This window comes from Rosa chinensis, chromosome 7 (genome assembly GCF_002994745.2).
Source record: "Rosa chinensis cultivar Old Blush chromosome 7, RchiOBHm-V2, whole genome shotgun sequence".
Taxonomy (NCBI): domain Eukaryota; kingdom Viridiplantae; phylum Streptophyta; class Magnoliopsida; order Rosales; family Rosaceae; genus Rosa; species Rosa chinensis.
This window is the reverse complement of record NC_037094.1, coordinates 39,050,725-39,063,743: the sequence shown is the minus strand read 5'-3', so window position 1 is coordinate 39,063,743 and position 13,019 is coordinate 39,050,725. Positions and strand designations below refer to the sequence as shown.

General features: G+C 37.1%; 1 protein-coding gene across 1 annotated transcript; it reads left to right on the top strand.

The window, feature by feature from the left end:
* The first annotated feature begins 11,771 nt into the window (after window positions 1-11,771).
* Window positions 11,772-12,173, top strand: LOC112177910 (chromatin remodeling protein SHL). Its single transcript, XM_024316150.1, has one exon. It carries the CDS (start codon window positions 11,772-11,774, stop codon window positions 12,171-12,173), a length of 402 nt encoding a protein of 133 aa, XP_024171918.1.
* Window positions 12,174-13,019: the final 846 nt, after the last annotated feature.

Below are 13,019 nucleotides of genomic sequence, written 5' to 3'. Positions count from 1 at the left end.
ATAGCCAAACCTTGATTCAAAAAGCTAAAACCCTAAATATGAATACAAACCTTGAAACCTTTTCTGCCTTTGCCACAAAACTTGAAACCCTCGACCCCAGGAATCCAGAACCGGCGGCAAAACCACCAGAACCGGCCGGAAACCTACCAAACCAGCTACCAAAATTTCCAAACCACCTGCAGCAAATAATCTACCGGTTCACCACGTTTCAGACCTCTGATTTCTACCAAAATTTGCCAGCAGCAGCGTTTCGATACTAGAATTTAGGAACCGGAAGAAAAACCCTGAAAACCGGTACAAAAATCACAGAACCAGGAGACTGAACATCCTATAGAAGGAAAAAAAAAAAAAAAAAAAAAGAGGAGACAGCCCAAGCCACGACCCACAGACTACCAAGCCTACCCTGGCGACACATCAGCAACCAGTCAGCACGCCACGTCAAGTCCGGTGCCACGTGATCACCTGCGATAGGTCACCGCCGATGACTTTTTTGGCCACCGCTGGCGACTTTTCCTGCCATTTTCTGATTACTTTTTCCTGCCAAATTTTCCGGCAACCTATTTCAAGGTATTTTTTACTAAAAGTTTCCTTTTTCTGTGTTTTTATTCAATTTCTCTTCTTTTTCTCGGGGACTTGCAAACTCCCTTTTTCTACCCCCATTTCTTCATCATAGGGGAGACCTAATTAAGCCAAACTATGGGGGTTCGTGCTCACTCCAAGCTTGGAGCTTGTTGAGATCTCCAAACTTAGAGTTTGTAGAGAATTTATGATCGACCACTTACGTCATTGTTTCGATCTAATCCAATACCTCTAAATTGGAATTGAATTTCATAGAAATGATTAAGCTCATAAATTCCTAATTTCTTTCTTAGGAGCGATCACGCTCAGAAATTTTATATGTTTTCGTGGTAGCTTTTTCCACTCCGAAACTAACCCTTTTTCTTGTTCTCTTTCAGGATGAGTAACCTGAACAAATTGGACTTTGCTCCGTTGGGAACAACTGGCTCTGGATATCACAGGTGGATTCGTGATGTCCGTCAGCATCTCAAGGCCAATGGAATCCTGGATACTATTCTCGAGCCTAGCCAGGACATGCTAACTGTTGAGCAAGCTCAAGCTTTGGAAGCAAATAGAGTAGCCTTAAAGGCAAATAAGGCAAAAGTCATCATCCTAATGACTCGTTATATGGATGATTCACTCCAGTACGAGTGTATGAATGAAGAAAACCCCAAAAGGATGTGGGTCTCACTTGAAGAAAGATTTGGCAACGTCCGTGACTCCCTTCTTCTTGACCTAGAAGTGAGATGGCATAGCCTCCACTTATGTGATTTCAAGTAAGTTCTTGACTACAACTCAAAAGCACTTCGCATTAAATCCTTAATGAAATTTTGTGGTAAAGAGATCACAAATGCGATGTTGATTGAGAAGACTCTCTCTACCTTCCCCGTCTCTGCATTGATAGTTGCTAAGAACTATCGAATCGATATTACTGTCGGACGGACCACAAGGTTTCAGGAGCTCATTGGAGCCATGAATGTCGCTGAAAAGCATGACAATATCCTTGTGAAGAACTATAATTCGAGATTCGTGAAAAGAGTATATTCTGAAATCCAATTATAAGAGCGAAACCCTAATCTTAGGGATACTTCTGGACGTTTTGGTCCATATAATCGCTCTACTTGGGAAGGTAACAGCCAAAATAGGTGAACACAAAACCGAAGAGGTCAATGTGGAAAGAGAGAGGGAGGCAACACCTCTGGCCATATTCGTGGTGCCACCAACACTAAGAGCCATCTAAATGACGCTTTCAAAGCGTCTCAATCCATGGAGTCTGAGCAAAGAGATGTATGTTCTCGATGTGGAGTATCCGATCATTAGGCACACATTTGTAGAACTCGTGAAGAAATTGTCACCACCTGCAAAGCATATTGTGAAGCAAGAGAAGCTCACTATGTGGAACAAGAAGATCAAGAAGATGATCTAGAGTGAAGGGTTGAAGACTACAAATCTGGCTGGGATCAATAGATCGCCAATTCTGTTTAAATCTTTATTTTTCCAAGTAGAGGCGGAGGGAGGCAGGGGTTTAGTGGGTCTCATGCCCCACCCACATTTTCAGAAGAAAAAAAAATTAATATATATATAGTATTAATATTTTATTAATACAAGGTTAGTATTATATAATAAAAAAATATTATCTCATGATTATGGAGATTGGAGAGTACTTCACGTGCTCTTCTTTAGTTGTTTCCGTTGGAATTGTTTGAGAAACGTGGGTCCCACGTTTGACTGTCTTTAACTTCACATAATATTTTTCTTTTCTAATTTTTGTTTACTAATAGGAAAAGGATTAATGATTCATAGTTCCTTATTACTTACAGATTTTCAAGTCTAATAAGAAAATGATTAAAAAAATATTCTATTACATCAATAGCATGTATATATACATCGTCAAGTAACAATTCTCATTCAATTCTTTTGTGAAGAGTATTATTGTAGTCGATTCTTTTGGTTCTCAGTACAACTCTATTCTTCATTCAAATATGTTAAGGTACTTTAAAAGAAAAGAAAATTCTGGTGCAGAGGAGTCGTCAGGTACAAATAGCTCATTGGATTCATCCCCAGCAAAAAAAAAATGATAGTAATTCAGAGAAGCCTTGTCCTGAAATTAATGAAAAATATCATTCTGATCTTGGAAATCGTCCTCCAATTTCAAGTTATCATCCTAATGTTCAAGATGAAGTACGCAGATATTATCTACAAAAAGGTCCTTGTCAACCAAGAGCTCATGAGTTTCCTATCACAGAATTTGGGAGAAAGAAAAGAAGATTTGTTAAAGAGTGGTTTGATGATTTTCCTACTTGGTTAGAGTACAGCATTAAAAACGATGCCGCATATTGTCTATGTTGTTATCTTTTTAAACAAGGAGGTGGTGATACTTTTGTGGGTGATGGATTTAAGAATTGGAAGAATAAGAGTATAGTATATGGTCATATTGGAGGGCCAAACAATACCCATAACAAGGCTCAAAGAAATTGTGAAGTGTTACTAAATCAAAAACAACAGATTGAAACCATATTGTCAAATCATACAAGCCAAGATCGAGTTGACTACTAGACTCGCTTAAGTGCATCAATCGGTGTTGTTAGAATTCTTTTGAAGCAAGGACTTCCATTTCGTGGGCATGATGAATATGAAAATTCAAATAATCGAGGAAATTTTCTTGAAATTTTGGAATGGTTATGCGGTTATAATGAAGATATAAAAGCTGTCACATTGAAAAATGCTCCTGAAAATTTGAAGTTAACATCACCTGATATTCAGAAGGACATTGTAAGTGCTATTTCAGTTGAAATTGTCAATACAATTGCTATTGAACTTGGTGATTCTTTATTTGCCATTCTTGTTGATGAATCTCGAGATATGTCCTCAAATATGCAAATGGCCATTGTACTACGGTATGTGGATGATGGAAATGTGATTGAGCGTTTTGTGGGTATTGAGCATGTTATGAATACCAATGCTATCACACTGAAGGAAGCTATTGATGATTTTATAAGAAGACATGGATTAAGCATTTCAAGACTACGAGGTCAAGGATATGATGGAGCAAGTAATATGAGAGGTGAGCTGAATGGTTTGAAAACACTTATTTTGAATGAAAATAAATGTGCTTTTTATGTGCATTGTTTTGCTCATCAACTACAATTAGCTTTGGTAGCAGTGGCCAAGAATCATGATTTGATTTCAGATTTCTTTAATTTGGTTGGTAATGTGGTGAATGTGGTTGGAGCATCAGCTAAAAAATGAGACATTCTTCGAGAAAAACATGGTGATGACATTTTAGAAGCACTAGAAAACAATGAGCTTTTAAGTGGTCAAGGCTTGAATCAGGAAACTAGTGTGAAGCGAACTAGTGATACACGATGTAGCTCTCATTATGATATGTTAATTAGCTTATCTAGAATGTTCAAATCTGTGATAGCTGTACTCGAGGTTATCAGAATGGATGGAACAAGTTCTAAACAAAAGCTAGAAGCAAGGGTTTTATTGGATTATATGCGATCATATGAATTTTTTTTTTCTACACTTGATGAGAAAAGTGTTGGGAATCACAAATGATTTGTCAAAAGCACTGCAAAAGAAAAATCAAGATATTGTGAATGCTATGAACTTGGTTATGTATGCAAGGAACGATTGCAGGCAATGAGATAGAGTGGTTGGGATTCTTTACTTACACAAATTACAGTTTTTTGTGAGAAGCATTCTATTGAAGTTCTAAACATGGATGAATGTTTTGTAGCTCAAGGGAAATCAAAGCGCAATGCTCAAGTAATCACAAACTTGCATCATTACCGTGTTCAGTTGTTTTATATTGTTATTGATAATCAGCTTCAAGAGTTGGATGATCATTTCAACGAGAAGAATACTGAGTTGCTTCTTTGTATGTCATGTTTGAACCCGAGAAATTCATTCTCAGCTTTTGACAAAGAAAAGTTGATAAAGCTGGCCCAATATTATCCTCAGAATTTTTCTGCACATGATCTAGAGTTACTTGATGATCAACTTGAAAATTACATAGTAGACATGCGCTCCAACATTGAGTTTTCTGAATTGAAGGGAATTACTGATCTTGCAAAAAATATGGTTTAGACCAAAAAAGATGTGACATATCCACTGGTGTACTTGCTTTTGACACTAGCATTGATTCTACCAATTGCGACTGCAAGTGTAGAGAGAGTATTTTCTGCTATGAATATTGTGAAGACTCATTTACATAGTCGAATAGGTGACGAGTTTATGAATGATTGCTAATTTTGATATATTGAAAAGGACATTTTTACTAGCATAGATGATGAGGTTATCATGTAACGATTTCAAAATATGAAATCTTGTCGAGGGCAATTAATATTGTAATAGATAAAAATTACATTTGTACGTTTTCATATATATATATATATATATATATATATATATTTTTGTGCCCCAGTGAACTTAAATTCCTGGCTCCACCACTATTTCCAAGAGATGTAATAGGCAATTGCCATATACTTTGTAGTAAATGTCATTGGTTTAGTTTTTCTTCACATAGGCTCATCCAAAATGAGTATGATGTCTAGAAAGGTTTTGAGATAAGTGGTACTTAAGCAAGCTTTGCTCCACCGACATCTCTCTACTCACTTAGTCTTATTTATTTTGGAGTTACCGAAAGAAGGCAAATCCTCACAGAGCTCATGTTCAATGACAGACTCCCCATTTTCGATGCATTTGATGGCTTCGGACTGAAAAGGGTTGAGAGTGAAGGGGAATTTCTTGGCGGGTTCGGAAGAAGGCGATGGCGGCGGCGGAGGAACGTAACTCTTAGGGTACGACACGTCGTGCACGCAGACCATCTGTTCATCATTGACGATTTCAAGAGTATTCTTTTTCTCTGACTTGGCTGCTTTGAGTGGAGCTGTTGTAGGGTCAACTTCCTCCGACTTTCTCTTCAAGGATCCCATTAATTAATCACTGAAGTGAAAGAAGCCCCTCTTTTGCTTTGGGGTTGGGGACTTCTGAGTTCGGCTCTGTAGGTTTAGAGGATAACCTACGTCTTACAAAATTATCTAATTCTATTTCAGAATTAAGAGTTGGTTTTCTAGTCGCGTCCCAGTTCGCTGCGGCGCTTGCGGCTTTTGCTTCATTTTATTTATTTTTTTTTATTATTTTTTTTTTGAATAACGATGCCTAGAATTCATCTTCTATACTAGACTTTAATTTAATTCAAGGCTCATCAACATGTCTTGACTTTAACCATGGTTAGGGCAACCAAACTCAAGGTCCTTAAACCTCTCTCATACTTTGTGAAATAACTCATCTTGATCTTCTCTAAAAGTCATCAAAGAGGTCATTCTCTCATTTGCTTTTCCGGGTGGAAAGTACTTAGTGATAAACTTCATTTGCATTTCTGCCCAAAAGTGGATACTATTAGAAGGCAACTTGTTGAGCCACATATTTGCTTTCTCCTTCAAGGAACATGGAAACAACTGAAGCTTCAAAGCATCCTCCATCATTCCATTTTGCTTAATGTTTGCACAAGCCTCATCAAACTCTAGTAGATGGTGATATGGATCATTGTTTGGCAATCCATAAAAGGTTGGAAGCGTTTGCAAGAAGCTTGGCTTTATCTCAAATGAAGAGGCACATGGTGGCAAGACAATGTATCTTGAATGTGTGGACAACGATAGTAAGGCACAATCCCTTATTGGCCTTTGCTCTCTTTCCTCTTCGCCAGCCATCACAATATGGTACTTTCTCAGTCCAATGCTTGGATTTGCAACCCTTGCTTCTTGGTCTAGCTAGAATAATCTCTCCAAGGCAGCTAGACTGTTAACAACTAGAACGGGACTCTCTTTCTCCAAGTTTTCACTTGAACTACTTGAATCTTCCTCGGATGATTGAACCAACGGATTAGAATAGATGGTAGATGAAGAAGGGGCCATGAGCTTATGTGATTGCCCTTGAGGTGTCTCTTGATCGTTAGGCTTTAAAACAGTGTGTAAACCACTTCCAAATTGAGAAGACAAGGACATATACACCTATGGGTCACACAAGTTGAATGTGTTAATAAATAAGAATACAAGAAACTATACAAATTAACACACTTAAAAAGAGTAATCGCACAAATCTTTCTAACTTTTGCAAATTGCAATTGTTAGAGCTTGCTTAACTAATTACACTTTTTACCCAAATATGTGTAATTTGCTCAAAGACTTGTTTATTTTCAACCTCCCTTCCTTTATCAAAAGAACTTTAATAGCGCTTCTAAGATGATAAGAATTTAGCAAGAACTTGTAAGTAGAAAAAAAAAAGGGAGAAGGATTTCAAATTTGGCGTAGTTCCAAATTAGGTGTAATGAGCTTGCCGTAGTTCCAAGCTAAGTGCAACGCTTAACGTAGTTCCAAACTTAAGCACAAAGTTCAACACTTAAACCTTCGGTAACTCTTATCGAAGTATGACCAGGTAAGAGTAGGTGCGGCTTTGGTAGAGCGAGGCTTACTTAGTACACGACACAACACCAGGATAAATCCCTAGCCACTTATTACCTAGAAATCGCCTTCTTAAGGTGAGCCTAGTTGTGAAAAGTGATGAACCAATCCATTACGAAGGTGAAATCCCGATCCAATGTACTTAAAAGGGGAATAGGAATCTATCTTTTGGTGTTGTCTAACACTCAACTTTTTGGTAACTCCTCATGAATTAATTCAATCGGATGAGCCTACTTGTGAAGAGTGAATAAACTCGACGGTACAAAGATAAAATCCTACTCCACAAGTTCTAATTAAATTCAAACCTTAAAGAAGGGAAATTAAAATTCCTTGACGAATTCAAAGAAATTTTAAACTTACAAGCTAAAAGCGAAATTGGTACAAGTTTTAAGTAAAAAGAATGAGTAGTTAAGACGAACTTTCACAAGTAAATATGCTCCAATTAGTCTAATTTTACCGCAATTACAACTTTTTGCAATAAGTAATAAGCAAATAGTAAATAGGCAAGACTATTTTTTTTTTAATTTGACATGCTCAATTTAGTCTTTCTTACCGCAATTTACCATCTACTTTCCTAAAGTACTTAAAACAAATTCGAAAATAAGAAAACTACCACAAAACCTAACAAAATAAAGTAAAGATAAACTACACGGATTCTCTAGTCCCACGGCAACCTATTAGCTAGGGATTGAGGTAAACTCAATCCCCGACAACGGCGCCAAAAACTTGTTGGAGACATCATTGAATATGAAAGTGTGTGCAAATTTATGTATGATGTGCCCTACTCCCAAGTGTAGGAGGCCAAGTTTTAATATAGGGAATTGAAGAGTATCGTACCCAAAGGTTTAGGGGAAACTCAAACTTAGATAGATTTCCACAAGAAAGCCTAGAAAAACATGCAATCTAACTTTTTACAAATTCTAACCTTAGCCCTTTGGAAGCTAAAGATTGCAAGGATGATATTAATAATTATGGTAGTGAACGGCTTGATTGATTTTAATTTTTATGCGAACAAATTAAAGTACACAAAATAAAGTAAGCAAATAAAAAATAGAGATTTTAGTATATATATAAGAGAGAAATAGAGGCTTAGGCATCACACCTAGCCTTACTCATGCACACAATATAACCCCAAATTTAATGTAACAACATATTTTGATAAATTCCCCCTTAGTGCTTTGATAAAGGTACGAAGAAACCAACTAGTCCTGCAATTTAACAATCTCTTCCAAAGCAAAGCTAAATTACACAACCTTTATACCATTTAAATCTTTCGGATTATAAATGGCCTATGATGCCATGAGCCTAAATTTTTCCGGAACCTAAACTCACAACATCATGCTTTAATTTCTAGGTAAGAAATCCAAGCAACTTAGTTCTTTTCATAGGAATAAGCTAAGCCACCACCTATGAAAAGATTCATGCTTGTCCAAATGACTGCGACCTTTATAGAGGGCAGCATGTAGAAGCAACAAGTTGTCCAACATGTGGTGAATCACGTTGGAAACTGGGCAGAGACAATACTAATAAGGAAGGGGTGCCTGGGAAGGTCTTGTGGTACTTCCCACTAATCCCGAGATTCAAACGGATGTTCCAATTGATCAAGACAGTTAAGAATTTGACTTGGCAGCCAATGATAGGAAACCAGATGGAATGATGAGGCATCCAGCATATTCTCCGACTTGGAAGTTAGTTGACACAAAGTGGCCAGAATTTGGTAGCAAACTGAGGAACCTTAGGCTAGCCCTTTCCTCAGATGGGTTTAATCCCCACAGTTCATTAAGTAGCCGATACTCTTGCTGGCCTGTTATTCTTGTTACATATAACCTTCCTCCTTGGCTATGCATGAAGAGGAAGCATATGATGTTAACATTGTTAATATCTGGACCCAAACAGCTGGGAAATGATATTGACGTTTATTTATAGCCTTTGATAGATGATTTGAAACTACTGTGGGATGAGTTTGAAGTGTATGATGCCCTTAGAGGAGAGTCCTTCAAACTGAAGGCAGTCTTATTTTGGACTATTAACGACTTTCCTGCATATGGGAACCTCTCGGCCAGCAATACTAAAGGATACAATGCTTGTCCAGCTTGTGTTGATGAAACCCAACCATACAGGTTGAAGCATAGTAACAAAATGACACTCATGAGACATCGCAGAGTTTTGCCAAGACATCATCCATATCGAAGGCAGGATACAGCTTTTGACAATACCATAGAGGAAGATGTCACTCCTTCACCATTAAGTGGAGAGGAGATGTTGTTAAGAGTTTAAGGTCTGAACATACCATTTGGAAAAATAAAAACCTTCTCCCCCTTATAAGGGAACAGACCTTGCTGGAAAAAAAAATCGGTTTTCTTTGAACTTGATTACTAGAAACATCTTCCAGTGATGCACATTGAGAAGAATTGTTGCGATGCTATTCTTGGTACCCTATTGAATATTCCCGGGAAGACCAAGGATGGAGCTGCTTCTCGTTTGGACATGGTTGATATGAGCATCAAAACTGATTTGAAGCCTACATACCTGGTTCGAAAAGGGCCAAGTTGCCTTTGGCGAGTTGGAACTTGCTGCTAGATGAGAAGAAAATATTATGCTCTTCCTTTTTCAACATAACGGTTCCTGTGCACTTTTGCTCAAACATAAGGAATCTGGTTTCAATGGAAGATTTGAGACTCGTTAGTCTTAGATCACATGATTGCCACACGATTATGCAGATTCTTCTCCCTGTGGCATCACGATCAATTTTAGAAAAGCCGGTTAGGTATGTTATTATTCGGTTCTGCCTATTCTTTAAGGCAATTTGTAATAAGGTGATAGATGTTTCAAAACTTCAACAGATGCAAGCTGACCTTATTGATACAGTTTGCTTGCTTGAAAAGTTCTTCCCACCTTCGTTTTTCAATGTAATAATTCATTTAACAGTCTATCTTGTTAGGGAAGTAGAGTTATGTGGTCTGGTGTTTCTTCGATGGATATACCCGTTTGAGAGGTACATGAAAGTGTTCAAAGGGTATGTGAGAAGTTGCCATTTTCCTAAGGGGTGTATTGCTGACAATTACATTGTTGAAGAGGCTATAGAGTTTTGCTCAGAACGTATGCTGTGTGAAGATGATACCACTGTGGGAATTCCATCAAGAAGCTTATCTAGACTGTGTAATGGATGCAAGACTCTATCAGGCGCAACCATGGTGACCGTTTCTGCAAATGAGTTACGACTTGCACACCTGTGTGTATTGTGGAACACTGAAGATGTTATGTCATACTTGAAGTACATATCACTGTCAGAGATGCCATTGGAACTTGTGTTGTTTGGCCAAGAAAGCTGGTTGTTACCCCTACACCAGAGGCACCCCTAAACCCATTTAGCAGAAAGTAACTCATTCTTAATTCATTTATAGTCCATCTTCTTCTTTTATTTATTGATGTTCAATTAATATGCAAATCTGTTTCATATATATAGCATATGTTAATATTGGAAAGGGTTGATAACATGTAGTCTTATCGTTACAAAATTAGAAAACAAAGCGTGCTAATCCGAAGAAGAGAATCAAAGATTCATTTGATGATGACAATGAAGACCTGGAAAACTTGCCAACGAATCTGCCATTACCAGTAAAGGACTTGTGTATTTGGGCCAAGACTGAATTGATGGATGACGCCACAATCCACACAACATTTGGTGGGGAAATTTTCGGACATTTTAGGAAAGCCGTCATCTTTAGAATGAATATCTATAACATGTCTAGTATGCTGAAAGTATCTGGAGGAGTCATTGTTTTTTACATGAGGTACAAATCAGTTTTCAATTATCTTATTCTTATCTTCAGTAATTGACTATACTTTCCTTTATCTTCATAATCAGAAGCCTTTTTTTTTTTAGCCCTTTAATATTGCAATATTATTTGTAGCTATCTTTATGGAGTCCTGAAGAAATTTAAGATGCTTGATATGGTTGGCTTTATCGACCCTGCACACACATGTATAATTGGGTGTGGAAATCCCACTGAACGGGCACAATCTATGTCAAATCGGTACATGTTAGGGAAATCGGGGCAGATATTTTTGGTTCCATATAACTCAGGATATGTAATCATTATTACTATATTGTTAGGCATGTTATATTGCTTGTTGATAGCTTCTATGTATAGATTTAATGGACTTAATCAAAAAAAAAAATTAAATCTTTTTCTATAGTGCTCATTGGATGTTGTCGGTGGTGAAACCGGATGAAGAAGTCCTGCATTTCATGAATCCGCTAAAAAGGCAACTTTGTGCTGGTAAATGGAAAAGTATTGTCGACAAGTAAGTCTGCTTCCCAATTTTTTTTTTTTTTACCATATTGATCAGTTGATGTTGTTTCTTCATGTACTGAACTTGCTGCTTACTAATTATAATTTTTGTGATCATCATTTTCAAGCTCCATTAAAATCTTCAATGCCCAAAAGGGTAGGAAAGGAAGAAAAATAATCCAATGGAAGAATCTTGCTATAAGTTGTTGAAATTTTTGTAGTCTCCATTAAGTCGTACTTCTCTGTCCTCAACATGTCCCCCTCTCAACATGACTGAAAGAGGAAAAAAAACGATATGCGAAGCAATACACTATCCCTAACTCTGAAGTGACGGTTAAAGTTATGTATATATCCTTTTCTTAGTGGAAGGACCCTGTGTATATATTCTTTTCTTTAACTTTTTGAAGAAAAATAAAAAAGAAGAATTTTATCGACTTTGTTTAGGAGAGTAATGGGTTTCTCAAATAGTTGTTCAATTAGGGATTATGTGCTGTTGAAGGTTGAACGTGGTAAAATTCCATATATTGCTCGGATTCATCAAATATATATCAGTTGTGAAGATGTATCTCAAGAAGTGCATCTGAAAGTGCAGTGGTTCTATAGGCTTGAGGATACTCAAATGAAGTGTATATCCTTCAACGGAAAGAATGAGCTCTATAAGTCTAATCATTATGATTATTATGTCCCAGCTGACAGCATTCTTAACACTTGTAGTGTCCGCTCTTTTAAAAGCTACATAGAATTACCGGATGCAGATGAGAATGTTTTTTTCACTAGATATACATATGACAATGTGGCTAAGAAGTTTGAAGATGCAGATGTTGATGTGTACGTGACTTTGCTTTTGTTTTAATTGAAGTGTAGTATTATGAAATTTCAAAGACTTTATTTTATTTATGTATACTTTTTTGCAACTTTTGTCATTATAAGATGCTGAATAACCTAGATCGACTTATGGTGCAGTGTAAAAACTACAAGGATTGGTAAAGTTCTCAATTTCTTTACTTGTTTATCATTGAAGCCGTCAGTAACTACTTTGCAGAAAACCCAAGAATTCTCCTAGAGTCCAGAGTTTCCTAGAGGGGGTTCTGGAGTTAAGATGCATTAATTATGAGTAGTTGAGTCTGAGTTATTTAAGGGGGTTGTAGCTAATGTAAGTCTTCAGTTCTGGAAGTTCATTAGAAACAGCTTTAACAACTTGGTTCTTTCTAGCTTTAAGGTTCCAGATTTCATCTTTTAGCTATCCTACTCAACCTCTACCTTAGTTCCTAACAAAGGCCTGCATCAATCATACTAGTGTTGAATCTCATGGTACTTAATTTTTGATTGGTAGGTACCATCTTGCTTGTGAGTCAAAGGCCAGAAACCTAGGTGTGGGGGTCGAGTGTGAGTGCACAAAATGCTGTGAACAAGGCTGATCTTCACTGTATCACAAAATCTCGAAGCTTTGTGTTGCGCCATCAAGATTTTTGTTTTTTAATGGTTATATTTGAGCTCTCAATGTCATATTCAGATTTTTTTTTTTGTTACAAGCGGGATCTCTTTTTTTTTTTTCTGGTTAATCCTGAATGCCATATTGCTTTGGACATGGATCAGGGCAATGACATCAATGCCACATTTTCATAGAAAATAACTAATTGTCCTATAACAAAAATCTGGCTGTCCTGAGGAGAGTCATTCAGCATGTTTAGACATAAAT

Coding starts and splice junctions, on each gene's coding strand:
- LOC112177910 (XM_024316150.1), top strand. CDS start 11,772: ATGGGTTTCTCAAATAGTTGTTCAATTAGGGATTATGTGCTGTTGAAG.